We start from the raw sequence: 19,486 nt of genomic DNA on the forward strand, positions 1-19,486 counted from the left end.
TGACTCGAGACGGCAAGGGTGCAAATTTGATGGTGCAGCCTGAAAACAATGGCAAGGGTCTCCGTGTTGTGGCTTTATCTTACCCTCCAAGACTATCTTGGAGTAATAGATGAATTTGGCTCTGGAGAAGGAGGTATGGGAATTCCAGACAAGGTTGAGCCACTTCTGACAGTAATGACAAGACCCTGTTGTGCACCTGATATACCCCAGCCTAATTATAACTCTTTGATATACCTCACCCCTGTATATCTCTTGATATACCCCACACCCCTAACTGTAACACTCTGATATACCCCACACCCCTCACTGCAACACTATGATATACCCCACACCCCTCACTGTAACACTCTGATATACCCCACACTCCACACTGTAACACTCTTATATACCCCATACCCCACACTGTAACACTCTGATATACCCCACACCCCTCACTGTAACACGATGATATATTGCACCATTTGTCCAGCAGTTTCTGAAATACCATATTCACTGCTTTCAAATCGCATTCAATGATATACCGCGCCCCATATTATCTGATATACCACACTCCATATTATCTGATATACCACACCCCATATTATCTGATGACCGCACCCTATGTTATCTGATATACCACATCCTTTATTTTCAGATGTACCGCACCCCATATTACCTGATATACTACACCTTATATTCTGATATACCACACCCCATATTATCTGATATACCACACCCCATATTATCTGATATACCGCACCCCATATTATCTGATATACCACATCCCATATTATCTGATATACCGCACCCCATATTATCTGATATACCGCATCCTACAATATCTGATATACCATAACCCACATTATATGATATACCGCACCATATATTATCTGATATACCACACCCCATATTATCTGATATACCGCACCATATATTATCTGATATACCACACCCAATATTCTCTGATACACCGCACCCCATATTATCTGACATACCGCACCCCATATAATCTGATATTCCGCACCCTATATTTTCTGATACACCACCCGCTTTCGACAACATTCCTCGACAGATTGGGAAAACGAGTGACCAACTGCAATTCTGTTAATTTACAATAATGCAAGAATCATCAGTGAACTGATCAGTCACAGAAAAGGCTTTATTTATGAATGATTCACATGAGCTGCTGTTTCAATGAATAAAGAAAATACAGGAAACGCACAGGTCAGTCAGAAGAGAAAGGCAGGTTGTGTCAAACTCCTTGATCAGAACAGATGCAGCCAGGTTGGTAAAGCTTCCTCAAGGGACCTCTGCAGCCTAAATCCACAGGTACTGGTCCCTGTGCTGGATAATCGGACCGCTTTCCATTTCAGGCCCCGCATCCCAGTCCCAGGTCAGGTATACCACAGCTAGATGTTAAAGCTCCCTGTACTCAGCCCCAACCTCAGAATGGTGCTTCATGCTGCTGTAATGTGGCACTTTTTACTATTCCCCACACTGACCGTCCTTAGGCCTGTTCAAGGGAAAGTAACAATTGGTGCATCAGCGATAATTATATGCTTACAGGCCCAAATGTCTAAGAACGGAATTAAGAGCTCTCAGACCTTTGTCACGTGGAAGTCTGCCAGTCCGCATTAAGGGCAGACCTTCACCCAATTAGTCGAGAGCAGATTTGAATCCAGAGCCCAGAGATGAAAGGTCAGCCTTTAAACCATTGCACCACCCAATTCCAACCCGCCAGGTTCAATTGCAGGTTCCACTTGAACGATCTTTGTTCCTCCAGACAGCTGACAGACCTGCGTCAAATTTCCGGCATTTTTCTGCTTTCTTCAGATTTACAGCATCCATGAGTGTTTTTTAATGTTGTCTCAAGCACTGAACTTCAAGGAGATCATTTTGAAGTTTTCGCCCACACCCAGGTAGGTGATTTTGCCCAGTGCCAGTCTGTTGGGGAAAACTATCACGTGACCGTTTGGGAGTTTGATCTCAAAGTTTTCTCCCTTGAAAGTAATTTGTATCTGGAAATAAAGAAACCAAAAACAGAAATGAGAGAATACAGAGAGTTAGCATGCAGGTACAGCAAGCAATTAGGAAGGCAAACGGTACGTTGTCCTTTATTGCAAGGACATTGGAGTACAAGAGTAAGGAATATATTCAAAGCTGAGATAGATAGATTTCTGGACTCTAGAGGAATTAAGGGATATGGAAATCGGGCGGGTATGTTTAGTTGAGGTTTAAGATCAGCCATGATCTTATTTAATGGTGGAGCAGACTCGAGGGGTGGTATAGCTTACACCTGCTCCTAATTCTTAGGTTCTTATACATCAAGGCTGAGAAATCAGACTGGGCTTACTACCTACTTCTGTGACTGCACCAAAGAACCATATCCTTCAGCCTGCGGTAAGTCGATAGGGTGAATTCACATTGCAGCATGGCCAACAATTCTGTCAAACCAGCTGATTTTACCAGCTTGGAGGGCTTGTGTTGTTTCTCTCTATAGCCCAATGTAATTGGGTTGCCAACTTCTGGTTAGTTGTATTCCTGGAGGTTTAATCACATGATCCTTCTGCCCCCGCCCCCACACGCCTGCCATTGGTTGCCCGGCATGTCTAACCTCGCATCTCGTGTGACCAGATAGCAGCAGTCACTGTGACAGAGTTAGGAGCAGTGAATGAGCTAACAAACATGGCTGCATATGACACCGCTATTCCTGGCCACAATTGATATGATTGGGTAATTTCCCTGTCAATCACGGCAAGAGACCGCAGTGCTGTAAGTAACTGGTGTAATGTATGTACCTGCGAATGTGCTCACAGGTTCACTGTGAGTGACTTAGCCAGTCACGTGATGTTCGCAGGACTCAATAAAACCCCAGTCAATTGAGTTCAGGTTCTCTACGATGAGGCATGCATTTGTGAACCTGGTGGATGAACTAGTCGTGTTCAGTTTGATTTTTAAACCTTTGCTAATAAACCAGCTAGTACTTTACAGCAAATATGTAGCAGTGAATTCTTAAGCAAAGAAACCATGAAGCAAATACACTACAACTGGGGTTGATTTTAAGCACAGAATTCACTCACTGCACAGTGCTGGAGAAATCACCCTGCTTTTATCAGGAGACATTGCTGTAGTTTCGATCATAAGTTCTGCTTGCTGTAGTAAACAGAGACTCTGTTTAAATAGACTGTAGGCTGTTTGCTGTCGTGTGCTATTTAGATAGACTCCTATGCTATAAAATAGACTGTTTGCTGCGAGTCCCGCCCCGCCTCCAACTCATTGGCTGACACAGTGACAACAGATACTCTGAACATTGATATTAGAATCAACAGCCTTCTTGTTTTGAAATACAGACAAATAACTGTGCCTCTTCAGCGATTTAAAGAACCAGGGAGATAGAATACCAGAGATGGAAAATGAGTGTTTTAACACAGTACAGTACACTACCCTCCTATTAGCTGTAATATATACTGACAATTTTTTGATGTATGCCTGGCGCTACACCTTCAAACTGTGAGGTCAGAGTTGGTGGCGGGTAGGCGGGGGGTGGGAGGGGTGGTGGGGTGGTGGCGGGGATGTGTGGGGATGTTAGAAATCAGGGGTTCAAATTGTCTAAAACTAACACAAAGGATATTGTATTTAAATCGTTGTTTTGAACTGGAGCCAAAATGTCTCCTCAGAATCGTATTAGATGCTTAGAAATGCTAAACTTTTGGTACCCTGCTGAGATTCTGCACTATGACAGCTGTAATCTGTTGTTTTCAAGTTAAGACTTCAACTTTGTTTATGTATCTTCAAGACAATGTGTTAAACATTTGTTATGTCATAAAGGAGGTAACACTCTGAAGCGAGCAGTTTTCTGGTTTGGCCTCATGGCATCAAAGGCAGGATACGGACGAAAGAGATAAGATACGAATTTCAAACTGAAGAAACCCTGGGAAGTATAAACAAGACATGTTGCCAAAATCGGAAGCCATCTTTAGGGCGGGTTCTTGAAACAAGAATCGAGACAAAGAATGAGAAGCCTTATTGAATAGCAAGTTTTTAGGAGAGCCTCTATAGGTCAAAAGATCTTGTCAATATCCCAGGTCAGGCCCACCCCATAAAAGAGAATAAAAATAACACTTGGAGAGGGGAGAGTGAAACAGAAGTTGAGCTGGTCGAACACTCTTCGAATGATCTCATGCTTTACCGAAAGAAGCTCTGGTCAAAGGGAAAGAGACTGCAAGCCAGAGAACTGCTCACATGTGTCAGCTGTTTGTCCGAACGAATCGGTATTAACTATGTGCTACGGTCGTATGTTTTTGCTGTATAACTAATGTGTTAAATTCCATTTTAAACTCTGATTAAACACAATATATCCACCAGATTGGTTTACAGTCGATCCTGATTATTAAAGTGACCAACCAGAGATAGCCTGAAACTTGGCTATTTCCATTAGGTGGGAGATGATAAATGTGTTACAGTTTGCTCCTTTCATTATCAGCAAAGGGCAGCAAGGTTACCTCACTGAGCGATTTTCAGCCCAGCCCTGCCTTACCTTGACCTCCGCCCCGTGGCTGAAGGGAAAGTTGGAGTCTCTCTGCTCGCACTCCCAGCTGCCATGGCGCATGGAGTTGCAGACGATCACGGCTCCGTCACGCTCATCGTGGAAACGGGGGCTGAAGTGCATGGCGATGTGGTCCGCGCAGCTCCCAAGGTTCACCACAAAGCTGGGCCCGGAAAGAAAGCAGAGAATCAGTGTCTGCACCACGGATTTCAGTCAACCTGGAAATGTGCCATGCCTTTCTGCCGGTGCGTGTCTGTGGCTCATTCACAGAAGAATAGTAAGCAAGGTTGGTACAGTGACAGACCCCATGCTATACGTCCCAGAATTATAGCAGAGAGTCGTAGAATCATAGAAATTTACGACACGGAAGGAGGCCATTTCAGCTCATCGTGTCCGCGCCGGCTGATAAACCCAGCCTCAACCCACTTTCCAGCTCTTGGTCCGTGGCCCTGTACGTTAATGCCGTTTCAAGTGCACATCCAAGTATTTTTTAAATGTGGTGAGGGTTTCTGCCTCTACCACCCTTTCAGGCAGTGAGATCCAGACCCCCACCACACTCTGGGTGAACGAAATTCTCCTCGATTCCCCTCTAAACCTCCTACCAATTACTTTAAATCTATGCCCCTAGTTATTGACCTCTCTACTGTGGAAAATAAGTCCTTCCTATCCACTCTATCTAAGCCCCTCATAATTTTATACACCTCAATCATGTCTCCCCTCAGCCTCCTCTGGTCCCAAGAAAACAACCATCCTCATAGTTAAAATTCTCCAGTCCTGGCAACATCCATTTTTATTCTCAAGGTAAATGAAACAGTCCCTGTAATTATCATTAGTTCCTACATACTGTATTGTGAGGTACTCCTCACTAAAATGGTGGATTGGCCTTGGAGGGAGTGCAATGTAGGTTTACCAGAATGATGCCCGGACTTCCAGGGTTAAGTAACGAGGAAAGACTGCACAAATTAGGGTTGTATTCCCGAGAAGTTGGAAGGATAAGGGGCGATCTGGTCAAACTTTTCATAGTATTATGAGGAACAGATGGGGAGAAACTATTTCAGCTGGTTGGGGATTTTAGGATAAGGGGGCATAGCGTAAAAATTAGAGCCAGACTTTTCAGGAGTGAAATTAGGAAAAACTTCCACACACAAAGGGTGGTATGAGTTTGGGAATTTCTTCCGCAAACGGCAATTGATGCTAGATCAATTGTTAATTTTAAATCGGAGCTTGATAGCTTTTTGTTAACTAAAGGTATTAAGGGATGTAGGGCAAAGGTGGGTATATGTAGTTAGATCGCAGATCAGCCATGATCTCATTGAATGGCGGAACAGGCTTGAGAGGATGAATATCCTCCTCCTGTTCTTATGTTCCGTTGATTCCAATATGAGGAAACTCAGGCGGGATCTACAACGGGCGAACGATCTGATCCGTCAGGTTACCACCCATTGGCTAAGTGGAAAATGAACCCCGTTGAGCCTTAATACTGAAACGACTATTATCTTTGTTTACCCTCTCAGTGAAGAAACTTCTCCTCATCCGGCATTCGGTTAAGAAACGGAGGTGGGGGGAAAGAAAACGTTAATCTTACCTGGAACAATTATCTGCAATCCTCCCTTTAATCTTCAGAGTGTCTCCGCGTGTCATATCCATGTTATGCACTTCAAACTGTTGTTTGATGTTGAAAAGAAAACAATATTAATATAATGCAATATTTTCTCTCTTATTTAAAAGAAACCTGTTGTGAGTATGCTCACAGCTTTGTCGAGCTGCTGCATTGTGAGTGGCTTAGCCAGTCACATGATGTTCACAAGACACCATAAAACCCCAGTCAGTTGGGTCTAGGTCATCTGCGATGAGGTATGCAGTTGTGAGCCTAGTGGATGAACTGGTAAGGTGTAGTTTGATTGTTAAACCTGTGTTAATAAACCAACTAGTTCTTAATAGCAATGTGTTGCTATGAATTCTTAAGCAAAGAACCCATGAAGCAAATACATTACAAAATCCTGAATGATATAAAACCCCACAGAATTTCACTTGTGAATAGGGATGCATTTGCACAACTATTTCCCCGAGTACACGGACGCGTATACACACACACATATCCTCGCAGGTGCACGTATGCACACTCACGAGTGTATACAGACAAAACAACTGTCAAGATCATTACAAGCTCAAGAAGCTTGATCCCATCCTGGAGAAAGCAGCCCACTTGATCGGCACCCATCCCTCCTTCAAGATTCACTCCCTCCCCCACCAGTGCACCATGTCTGAAACATGTACCATCCACAAGATGCATTGCAGCAACTTGCCAAGGCTTCTTCGACAGCACCTCCCAAACCCTTGACCTCTGCCGCCTAGAAGGACAGGGGCAGCAGACGCATGGGAACACCACTACCTGCAAGTTTCCCTTCAGATTATACCCCATCCTGACTTGAAAATATATCGCCGTTCCTGCATCGTCGCTGGGTCAAAATCCAGGAACCCCCTCCCTAACAGCACTGTGGGAGCACCTTCACCACACGGACTGCAGCGGTTCAAGTAGATGGCTCACCACCTCCTTCTCAAGGGTAATTAGGGTTGGGCAATAAATGATGGCCTTGCCAGCGACGCCCACACCCCAGGAAGGAATTTTAAAAAGTCACGAATATCCAAACGAAGTTCACAAAAAGGGACATAAAAGTTTGATTCTTCACACTCGATATTTAAGAGGGCTGATGGTGACAGCCCTTCTTCCAGTATCTGAAGGCTTTTAAGTGGTAGCAATCTTTCCTCTGTGTCATGGGAGACGAATTGAACTTTAATTTCTGATACTAATAAATGGTAACGGAATGATGTATAGTATAATGGAATAATAACAATGTTATTAATGTCTTTAATGATGACTTTAACTTCTGCCACTAAAGGCTGATAAATGAATGATTGCATGGTATGAAGGAATAATCACGATGTTTTAAATGTGTTTTACGCTGAATAAATCCAATAAAAATAAAATATTAATCACAATCTAGCCTCCAAACTTCTAATTTTGCCCTCTTGAGCATCCCTATTGCCTTCTACCTTTTTCTCCTCATTGAAGGCGCTCCTTAAAACCTACATCTTTGACATAGCTTTTGGTCACCTGCCCTAATATCGCCTTATGTAGCTTGTTGTCAAATTTTCGCTCTTGTGAAGCATCTTGGGATGTTTTACTACATTAAAGGCGCTGTATAAATGCAAATGGTTGTTGTGGGAAGGTTGTGGGTTGAAGTGCCACTCCAGAGGTAGGGCACAAAATCTAGCAATATGGTGGCGTTTGTAGTGAGGGAAGTTATCCAGCCCAGTACTCCGGGTGTGGGGTCACGGACGTATGAAGACAAAAAGGGCTGGAGACCCAGTGGATTCAGGACCCAACCTAAATTTCATTCCATAAATTTCACTCAATATCATTTTCCCAGCGAGGCTCATTCAATTCCCAGTGCTTCACACTAGGTGACGCTGTCACTCACAAGTTAGCTGTCCCTGAACTAACTGGTGCCTATATATTGCAAGCTCTATCTCTTAAATGAAAAGGTGTGAAGCTCTTGGGAATCGTATGTTGTCTGTTCAGCTCGGCCCCTTGCTGGGCACACAGAATGTAAATCATTCGAGCATCAGAGTGTAACCATCGGCTCCCCAAGGATTCATTGATGGGCATTATCTGGACATTGTGTTTTAATATTTCCCACTGCAGAAAAAGCTGGCAGCCTGTTGCGGGAGGGGCCCAGGTATTTTTCCATGTTGTACACGAAATTTACATCTGATCAGTGTAAAGTGGTCAGTGATAAAGCCATTACCTGGATGAGATAACTCCGAGAGGCGAGAAACCAGAACAAAAGAAAACCATTAAGCCCAGTCCGGTTGGAAGCGAAAACCCATCCCCAGCCATCACTGGAATACACATGGGCCACTCAGACAGAAGCTTCGACACAAGGAAAAACTTTATTTGGCCAGAAGAAGCAAACAGACTTTAGATATAAAAGTTGGCCGTGAGGCCATCTCTCCGTCTCTTTTGCTCTCGCTTGCTTCACCTCTACAAGGACCGAGCACGCCATCTGGGACAGAGAGAAGAAACCATCAACAAGCAACTAGAGTCTTACTATTCAACTGTGAAACATAGAAACATAGAAAATAGGTGCAGGAGTAGGCCAGCTAATCTTGAGACTGGGACTTGGATACCATAGACAGTACGGAACCAGAAGAGACACGTTTTCACCAGGAGAAGCAGCAAGTAAGCCAACGAATCGGTGAACATCATCCCTGCCCACGCATCTTTAAGATCACAGTCACTGTGTGAGGAGGTGTCGTGTGATCTCCCAACCAAGCCGTAAGAAGGGTTTTAGTGGGGAGGTTTTGCTACAAGGACCATAGGGGTGTGCCCAGCCGGTCGGTACAGATTCGGCGGTACACTGTGGATCCGCGCAGAGAGTTTAGATGTTGGGTACTTCGCGATAGGAGCATTTAGACATGCCAGGGTATTGGACCGAACTGCATCGTCACTGTATTTACTTGTAGTTTTGCTGTGTTGAGGTAGCTTTAATAAAGCATTGACGGTTGAGACCGAGGTATTTGTCCGTGACTCATTTATCTGTTCAGTATAGCAATCACTCCCAGGTCTAGAACTAGTGTAACGTGGGGGTGCGTCGAACACCTAAGGGAAACTACTTTCAAGAGTGCAAACAACTATGGTATGAAAGCAACTTCCCATTATCCGTAATTAACATTCTAACGCCCCGAATTTGGTGAAAGCTAAGTTCTGCCCAAAGGACAGCTGAGATCCTGATGGTACTTTGGACAGAAGTTTCATGAAAGTTCTGGAAAGACTGCCCGGCGGCAGAAAAAGAGACTTGCCCCCTGAATCTGGGCAGCAGCGGGCGGGAGCTCCCATTCTCGGCGGCAAATGCAATCCTCGGCAAAGTACCGCCGAGGATTGAGTTGGGCCCAAGGAGGGGGGAACAGATAAAATTAAAGATTTCAAAACATTAAACGTTAGAAAACCTTCAGGGGACTCCATCCACCTGAATCGCTGCAAAAAAAAATAAAGTAAAGAAGTATATTAACCTTTTTTTGCAGGTCTTCTTCCGTACCGTTGAGGTTAGACCTGCCTCCACACGGTTGTCTTTTCCCCTGCTGGAGCGAAGGACCGCCCGGACCAAACTGGCAGCTCGGTGGGCGGGAGGACACTTACGTGCACTACATGCCAGCAGAAGTCAGCGGGCAGTCCCCAGTGGCCTTCCCTTCCCGTCAGCGGGAGGCCTCCACCAAACTCGCTCAGACGGGAGACCGCCCAGAAAACGCGGCAGCAACGGATTGTAAGTCCACCAATTTCAGCCTAATCCCACCTTCCAGCACTAGGTGCGTAACCCTGCAGGTCATGGCTTTAAGTGCATATCCAAGTACTTTTTAGATGTGGACCCCAACCTCTGTCGTTGAGTACGCAGATGATGCCTCTGTCTGCACACATTCTGAGGCTGAACTCCAGGATATAGTCGACGTATTTACTGAAGCATACGAAAGCATGGGCCTTACGCTAAACATCCGTCAGACAAAGTTACTCCACCAGCCTGTCCTCGCCGCACAGCACTGCCTCCAAATCATCAAGACCCACGGCGCGGCCCTCGACAACGTGGACCATTTCCCATACCTCAGGAGCCTCTTATCAACAAAAGCAAACATTGATGCGATGATGCAACACCGCCTCCAGTGCAGTCTTCGGCCGCCTGAGGGAAAGAGTATTCGAAGACCAGGCACTGAAATCTACCACCAAGCTCATGGTCTACAGGGCTGTAGTAATACCCGCCCTCCTCTATGGCTCAGAGTAATGGACGATGTACAGAAGACACCTCACCAACGATGTCTCCGCAAGATCCTACAAATCCCCTGGGAGGACAGGTGCACCAACATCAGTGGTCTCGTCCAGGCTACCATTGAAGCATTGACAACACTCGATCAGCTTCGCTGGCAGGCCACATAATTCACATGCCAGGCATGAGACTTCCAAAGCAAGTGCTCTATGCGGAGCTCTTTCACGGCAAACGAGCCAAAGATGGGCAGCAAAAACGTTACAAGGACACCCTCAAAACCTCCCTGATCAAGTGCAACATCCCCACTGACACCCTGGAGTCCCTGGCCAAAGACCGCCCTAAGTAGAGAAAGTGGATCCGGGAGGGTGCTGAGCACTTCGAGTCTCAACGCCGAGAGCGTGCAGAAATCAAGCGCAGGCAGCGGAAAGAGCGCACGGCAAACCAGTCCCACCTGCCCCTTCCCTCAACGACTATCTGTCCCACCTGTGACAGAGTCTGTGGCTCTTGTATTGGACTGTTCAGCCACCAAAGAACTCAATTCAGGAGTGGAAGCACATCTTCCTCGATTCCGAGGGACTGCCTATGATGATAATGATGAGTTGTGATGAGAGTTTCTACCTCTACCAACCTTTCAGGCAGTGAGTACCAGACTCCCACGAATCTCTGGGTGAAAATTTTTTTCCTCCTCTCCCTCTAATCCTTCTACCACTTACTTTAAATCTATGTCACCTGGTTATTGACCCCTCTGCAAAGGGAAATAAGTCCTTCCTATCCACTCTATCTACGTCCATCATAATATTATGCAGCTCAATAAGATCTCCCCTCAGCCTCCTCTGTTTCAGCAAAAACAACCCCAGCCAATCCAATCTTTCCTCATTGCGAAAATTCTACAGTCCAGGAAACATCCTTGTAAATCTCTGTACCCTCTCTAGTGCAATCATATCTTTCCTGCAGTGTGGTCAGCAGAACTGCATGCAGTACTCAAGCTGTGGACTAACTATTGTTGTATACAGTTCAAGCATAACCTCCCTGCTGTTGTATTCTATGCCTCGGCTAATAAAGGAAAGCATCCCGAATGCCTTGTTAACTACCTTATCGACCTGCCCTGCTACCTTTAAGGATCTGTGAACATACACTCCGAGGTCCCTCTGTTCCTCACACCTCTCATAATTACAAAGACAAAATGCCAACCTCCCCGAAAGTTTCACTGTATTTTACTCGCCGTCATCTTTGCGTCTCTCTCGGGCACTCGAGTAGGTGACAAGTGTCGGGGAACTCCAGGAAAGTGACGGACTGTAACGGAGGGAAGAGCATACATACCAGCTAAAGGAGGTCACTGCTGTTAATCAGTGATCAGGATTTTGTAACAGTTTAAGTCCACTTGCAAATAACAGGTCAAATAGGATGTGCAGCAGGCACGCGCTCAGTCCGTGCCGGAAGTGCGCCATACTCCATATTGGCAAGTTTGCCTCGTAGTCGTCCAGGGCGCCCACCTCAAAAGGGTGTTCGGCCCACTGCTGAAGCAAATCGGGAGGGCCTAAGGTCTGTTTCAGGCAACTTTGCCAAATTGGCCTGTGCCTTAGCACGTCATGCACCGTGTGTGCCACAGTCAGCTTTCCTGGCGCACAGCAGCCAAACCAGCGCTCCTTAAAGGAACTGCCATCCCAGAAAAAAAGGGAACGACTTGGATTTATATATCATCTTTCACGGCCTCAGGACCTCCCAAAAGGCTTTACAGTCAATGAAGTACTTTTTGAAGTGTAGTCACTGTTGTAATATAGGAAATGCTGTTGCCAATTTGCGCACCGCAAGCTCCCACAAGCAGCAACGTGATAATGACCAGCTAATCTGTTTTAATTATGTTGATTGGGGATAAATACTGGTCAGGACAGGAGAGATAACTCCCCTGCTCTTCTTCGAAATCATGTTATGGGATCTTTTACGTCCACATGAGAGGGCAGAATGTGCCATGGTTTAACATCTTATCCAAAAGACAGCACCTCTGACAGTGCAGCACTCCTTCAGCAATGCACTGGAGTGAGTTTTGAACCCACAACCTTCTGACTGAAAGGCAAGAGTGCTACTCACATAGCTGTGGCGGACACTCAATGGCTCGCTTTTATCCCTCCTTACTCTTAATGCGGAATGAATGGTGTAAAGGAGACAATGAATCTGCTGAGATTTCAGAGCACTGGTATCACTGAACTTCCATCAACCCTTTCTTAACTAAGCTGCAACTAGCCTAGGATTTCAGCATGACACGAGCGAACCTTGGCCCTTGAATGACGTAGGAAGAATTGATAGTCTGTTCTCCAATCGTTTTCATCATCTCAGTACAGATAAGATTAACCGAAGTTTGCAGAACTAGTTCCACCTGGCACTGGCTGACAGCTGGTGCCAAAGTCCTTTCTGTTTGCCCCAGTGAGGATGGGAGATATTTGCATGTGGTTTCCGATCAATGACAACACCTATGTTGGTACAAGCCTGTGATTGCACATACAAAGGATATCAAAGGGTGGATGCAAGCAAAAGCTCTGCATGCACAGAATTAGAAAAGGAGAAGGAAATACACTCGTGTGGTGGAAAAGGTATATTTTTATTGAGCGCAATTTACCCATCACCCCCTGTGCTCACTGACCTGCATTGGCTTCCGGTTACGCAACGCCTCGATTTTAAATGCCTCCATGGCCACGCCCCTCCCTATCTCTGTAATCTCCTCCAGCCCCACCACCACCCGCCCCCCCCGAGACATCTGTGCTCCTCTAATTCTGTGCTCTTGAGAATCCCTGATTATAATCACTCAACCATTGGCGGTCGTATATTCTGTTGCCTAGGCCCCAAGCTCTGGAACTCCCTGCCTAAGCCTCTCCGCCTCTCTACCTCTTTCCTCCTTCAAGACTCTCTTTAAAACATACTTTGTTGACCAGGTTTTTGGTCACCTGCGCTAATTTCTACTTATGCAGTTCAGTGTCAAATTGTTTCATCTCATAATAGTCCTGTGAAGCGCCATGGGACGTTTCACTATGTCAAAGGCGCTATATAAAAACAAATAGTGGTGTTATTGTGGCGTGCTGTTTACATTACAACAGTGACATCACTTCAAAAAGTGCTTCATTGGCTGTTAAAGCCTTGGGGTGCCCTGAGGTCATGAGTAGCCTTTTTTTTTGCACTCGCGTTTTGAATGTCTCTCTGCACCTGCCCGCCCTGGACTCCGCCCATACGCCTACGCATTCGCACCACCGCCCCCTGAGGTGGATATGGGGCAGTAATTGGACTGGGGCGGTCAGGAACATCCTGGGTGTGTCAGGAACTTGGTCTGGGGGATGGGGCAGGAACTTGGGCGGGGAGGAGGGAGCTCTATCCTGTCTGGAGTCGACAGTCAGAATGGCTCGAATTACACTTTGCAAAGTCACTGAGAACTTAGGCTGGGCAGTTCTAATTATACATTCCAGGGAAACTGCTGGGTGTGTCTTATCCTCCAAGGGGATTAATCAGCAACAGGTCATGCGATCACGGAAAGCCAATCAGACAGAGCATTTTGCTCGTGCACATAAGTGTATCCTTTTCTTTAAAACATTTTTATGGGTACTGAGCAATAGCTGTACCTTTATCAATGCCCTGACTAGGGTCAGGTAATTCAGCACACACCAGAGATTGAACCTAGGTCCTTTTTGGTCGATGAGAGAGTGACTTTACCTCTGAATCATCTGAGTGGCTCATTCAGATGTGAGTCATTCGCATATTTGACATTAGGCTGAAACTCGATCCCCGTTGTCACGTGTATTCTAACTCACAGCAAGTCCTGCTCATCCATTGCCCCTGCGCTCACCGACCTACATTGGCTCCCGGTCAGGCAACACCTCAATTTTAAAATTCTCCTCCTTGTGTTCAAATCCCTCCAGGGCCTCGCCCCCTCTCTCCTCCAGCCCACAACCCCCCGAGATCTCTGCGCTCCACCAATTTTAGCCTCTTGAACATCCCTGATTATAATGGCTCAACCATTGGTGGCTATGCCTTCAGCTAGCTAGGCCCTAAGCTCTGGAATTCCCTCCGTAAACCTCTTCACCTCTCGACCTTTATCTTTTTTATTCAGCATTTTGCCAGCTCCATATGTGGATCGGCTCGTCTGAAGCACCGTCTTCTACTACTCGATTAAGGACCAAAATGGTAACCTATGTGTGAAGGTGGAGGATGTGGGTCATGTACTTAATGAATACTTTGCTGCTAACTTCACAAAAGATGGGGATGATGCCAACGTTGAAATTAAGGAGGAAGAGAATGAAATATTGGATGGGATAAACATAGTAAGAGGGGCAGTATTAAGGGGTTTAGCATCTTTGAAAGTAGACAAATCACCAGGACCAGAGAAAATATATCCTAGGCTATTAAAAGCTGCAAGGGAGGACATTGCGGAGGCTCTGACCATCATTTTCCAAACCTCCCTGACAACAGGAATGGTGCCAGAGGATTGGAGAACTGCGAACATTGTACAATTGTTTAAAAAGTAAGGAAGGGATAAACTGAGTAATTGCAGGTGAGTTAGTTCAACCTCGGTGTTGGGCAAATTATTGGAATCAATTCTGAGGGACAGTATAAACCTTCATTTAGAAAGACACAGATTAATCAAGGACAGTCAGCCTGGATTTGTTAAGGGAAGGTCGTGTCTGACTAACTTGATTAAATATTTTGAGGAGGTAACAAGGAGGGTCGATGAGGGCAGTGCGTTTGATATAGTCTACATGGATTTTATCAAGGCTTTTGACAAGGTCCCACATGGCAGGCCGATCAAAAAAGTAAAAGCCCATGGGATCCAGGGGAGAGTGGCAAATTGGATCCAAAATTGGCTCAGTGGCAGGAAGCAAAGGGTAATGGTTGACCGGTGTTTTTGCAACTGAAAGGCTATTTCCAGTGGGGTTCCACAGGTCTCAGTACAAGGTCCCTTACTTTTTGTAGCATATTAATTATTTAGACTTCACTGTAGGGAGCATGATAAAGAAATTTGTAGATGATACAAAAATTGTTCGTGTGGAGGAAAGTGGCAAATGGAATTCAGTCCGGAAAAGTGTGAGGTAACGCATTTGGGGAGGGGCAACAAGGCAAGAGAATACACAATAAATGGGAGGATACTAAAAGGTGTGGAGGAACGGAGGGACCTTGAAATGTATTCTACAGATCCTTAAATGTAGCAGGACAGGTCAACAAGATAGTTAAAAAGGCATACGGAATGATTTCCTTGATGAGCAGAGGCATAGAATATAAGAGCAGAGAAGTTATGCTAGAACTATATACAACACGAGTTAGGCCACAGTTTGAGTACTGCATGCAGTTGTGGTCACCACATTATATGAAAGATGTGATTACACCAGAGACGGTGCAGACAAGATTTACGTGGATGTTGCCAGGACTGGAAAATTTTAGCTATGAGGAAAGCTTGGATAGGCTGGGGTTGTTTTCCTTGGAACAGCGGAGGCTGAGGGGAGATATAATTGAGGTGTATAAAATTATGAGGGGCCCAGCTGGAGTGGATAGGAAGGTCTTATTTCCCTTAACAAAGAAGTCAATAACCAGAGGGCATAGATTTAAAGTAGCGGTTGGAAGGATTAGAAGGGAGATGAGGAAAAATAATTTCGCCCAGAGGGTGGTGGGGGTATGGAACTCACTGCCTGAGAGGGTGGTAGTGGCAGAAAACATCATCACATTTAAAAAGTACTTGGCTGTGCACTTAAAGAGCTGTAATCTACAGGGCTACGGATCTAGTGCTGAAAGGATTAGGCTGGGTAATGCTTTTTTGACTGGCATGGGCACAATGGCTTCCTTCTGTGTTGTAATTTTTCTATAATTCTATGATAACTATATTAACCCTTGATTCCTGATTATTAGGTTTCCTGATGAGCTATGTATTTGCTATAGCTCTCTCTGATATACCATATCAGAGAGAGCTATAGTCAGGCAGACACCAATCGGGAGCACACAGATCCAGCGAGCTACCCAATGCTTTAGCATGTGTCCCGGGGACGAGGGCGTCCTGGGGACCAGAATTATGCACCATGGGGTGTGGCCACAAGCAGCTAATACACACGAGCTGCAGAGCAAGCGATCTCAGCAGGGTAACGGCACCAGTATCGAAACCCTGCCCCCGATCGGCTCCACCTCTCAGGCACCCAATGGCACCAACCGCCAAGAGCCTGAAAGAGCAAACTGTGCTAAGGCCCCATCTCCACCAAGGCCATACCCGGAAATGAAGGGCCACCCGCCATAGTTCCCCCAAAGGGGACCGGGACCAGACAGGATACCAAACCAAACAACGCCCAGGCTATAATTCAGCAGTTCCCTGTGCACTACTAGACAACAGCTCCTGAGGGAGCAGCAGTGACTCAGGGCGCAAAGAAAGAACAGGGAGGTCACAGGCATCTGTGAACCTGCCCGACGCTAGGAACCACAGCAACAGCCCCAAGAGCAGGCAACTTGAGCTAACTGCGTTCCCACTGCCAGCACTGGGCACCGCGCTGCCACCAGACTGCAGGGACACCATCCAGCAATTCTGGAACTAGTTTGTCCTTACGCACCGGTCACTGCATCAGTAATGTACATCACCAGTCGAACGTACTTGTCTCACAACAGAACTACAAATGTAATGCAAACTTGTTTTTCTGAACTTGAATGTACATGAATGCAATGAGCCTCCAGCATAATCTATATGTGGGGGGTGGGGAGAATGGAGTGTTCAGGAACACACACAAACAGCAACCACCAACCACTCACCCAAGATTGAAACGACCTTGCAAGGGTCAACCAGATAGACCCCAAATAGAACTAAGCCCAGAGCACAATCAATGCAGAGGCGATTTGCATTAAAGGCTTAGGGGAGAGTGATGTCATGTATCATACATGGCTCCTATTGGTACTATCACAAGGTGTGCCACCAGAGGGCACAGCAGTGGGAGACTTGTAGGTTACCTGTACAGGTGTGCCTGGCCTAGTATAAAAGGCAGGCCACCAGGTGTGATCCTCACTCTGGAGTTAACAAATAAAGGATGATGGTCAAGTACAACACATTGCCACATGGAGTCATTATTAGAGTATGCAAGAACACAACATGGGTGTTACTCATTGGTTTGCTGAAGCACCAGACGGAGTTACGATCTTAAATGAAAAAGTGAAGCTCTTGGGACCTGTGTGTTGTCTGTTCAGCTCGGCCCCTTGCTGGGCACACAGAATGTAAATTGTTCCAGCATCAGAGTGCCAACAGCTATGGTATGGAAAGCAACTTCCCATTATTCATAATTAACATTCTAAGGCCCCGAACTTGGCGAAAGCAAGTTCTGCCCAAGTGCTGCCCAAGTGGCACTCCACCAAACAACGCGAGAGGGAGAGCCCAAATACCGACTCACCTGAAGACAAAAAGTAGAAAGAACCAAAATCAAAGTTTGATGTCACAGGAAAGAAAGGAAGTGATTTGTTGGTGCGTTTTTCTCTCATTTCTGTGGCATTGGTTTGAATTAAGAGCTGGGATTAAAAACAAAACATGAAAACTTAATTAACAAAATACATTAAAGATGTCAGGATAGGCGGTGTGTTTCTGCTGTTGCATGTGGGAACTGGTTGACCCCATTGAAGTCCACGGCGACCACATCTGCAGTAAGTGTCTGCAGCTCGAGGAACTTCGGCTCCTTGTTGATGAGCTGGTGTCCGAGCTGCGGGCACCACGACATATAAGGGAGTGGGAGAGTTACCTGGATGCTGTGTTCCAGGAGGCAGTCACATGCCTTAGATTAATTAATTCAAATTTGGTCCATGCTCAGGGACAGGAGGGTGTGACTACAAGCGAGGCAGGTAAGGGGACCCAGGATGTAGTGATGGAGGAACCTCAGCCCTTGCTCTTGTCCAACAGATTCGAGGCTCTTACTCCCTGTGTAGACGAGAGCAGGGACTGCAGGGAGGATGAGTAAACTGACCACAGCACCATGGTACAGGGGGCCATTCAAGTGGGGGGAGTAATAAGAAACGTTGTAGTGGTAGGAGACAGTATTGTTAGAGGGATAGATGCTGTTCTCTGCAGCTGAGAGCGTGAGTCCCGAAAGCTGTGTTGCTGACCCGGTGCCAGGGTTAAGGAAATCTTCTTTGGGCTGGATAGGAACTTGGAGTGAGAGGGAGAAGATCCAGTTGCCATGGGTAACGTGGGTACCAAGACAGATAGGACAAAGAAAGAGGTTCTGCTGCGAAAGTATGAGCAGCTCGGGGCCAAATTAAAAAGCAGAACCACAAAGGTAATAATCTCTAAATTACTACCTGAGCCATGAGCAAATTTGCATAGGGTAAATAAGATCAGAGAGTTAAACACGTGGCTCAAAGACTGGTGTGGGAAAAATGGGTTTTGGTTTTTGGGGCACTGGCACCAGTACTGAGGTAAGAGGGAGCTGTTCTGTTGGGACGGGCTCCACTTAGACCGTGCTGGGACTAGGGTCCTGACAAATCAAATAACTAGGGCTGTAGAGAGGGCTTTAAACTAATTCGTGGGGGGGGAGGATTCAGGTGGGCGAAAATGTAAAAAGTCAAAGAATAAGGCGAAGGTAATGGAGTAGGGCAGCACTGGGGAAAATGAAACCAGAGCATGCCAGGAAGGGACAGAATGTATAAACATAACGGCGAATCAGAAAGTGGGGGTCAAAGCAGGGGAAAATGGTAAAAAAACAAATTTAAAAGCTCTTTATCTGAATGCACGTCGCATTCGTAACAAAATAGATGAATTGACGGCAGTAATAGATACAAATGGGTATGATCTGTCGGTCATTACAGAGACGTGGTTGGAAGGTGATCTGGACTGGGAACTAAATATTCAGGGGTATTTGACAATTCGGAAGGACAGACAGAAAGGAAAAGGAGGTGGGGTAGCACTGTTAATAAAGGATGAGATCAGTGCATTAGCGAGAAATTATATTGGCTCAGAAGATCAAGATGTTGAATCGGTTTGGGTGGAGATAAGGAATAATGAGGGGGAAAAGTCGCTCGTGAGTGTAGTCTATAGGCCCCCTAGCAGTAGCTACACCGTTGGACGGAGTATAAATCAAGAAATAATGGAGGCTTGTAAAAAATGAATGGCAATAATCATGGATGATTTCAACCTTCATATTGATTGGACAAAGCA

The 19,486-nt window shown here is 45.9% G+C and overlaps 2 protein-coding genes across 2 annotated transcripts in view; one reads left to right on the forward strand and one right to left on the reverse strand.

The window, feature by feature from the left end:
- Positions 1-6,334, forward strand: part of LOC139230008 (cdc42 effector protein 1-like) — a 109,376-nt gene extending 103,042 nt beyond the window's left edge. Inside the window, exon 4 of the mRNA XM_070861724.1 lies at positions 6,254-6,334. The gene's annotated coding sequence lies outside the window, so the exon portion shown is untranslated. The remainder of the gene's footprint in view (positions 1-6,253) is intronic.
- LOC139230279 (galectin-2-like) lies at positions 1,736-18,053 on the reverse strand. Its single transcript, XM_070862107.1, has 6 exons — positions 17,949-18,053; positions 17,733-17,847; positions 10,440-10,495; positions 6,111-6,187; positions 4,517-4,688; positions 1,736-1,997 (listed from the first exon to the last, which is right to left on the reverse strand). The coding sequence occupies exons 1-6, from the start codon at positions 18,051-18,053 to the stop codon at positions 1,848-1,850; spliced, it is 675 nt and encodes a 224-aa protein (XP_070718208.1). The 3' UTR covers positions 1,736-1,847.
- Positions 18,054-19,486: the final 1,433 nt, after the last annotated feature.

Source organism: Pristiophorus japonicus, chromosome 19, assembly GCF_044704955.1.
Source record: "Pristiophorus japonicus isolate sPriJap1 chromosome 19, sPriJap1.hap1, whole genome shotgun sequence".
Lineage (NCBI taxonomy): Eukaryota > Metazoa > Chordata > Chondrichthyes > Pristiophoridae > Pristiophorus > Pristiophorus japonicus.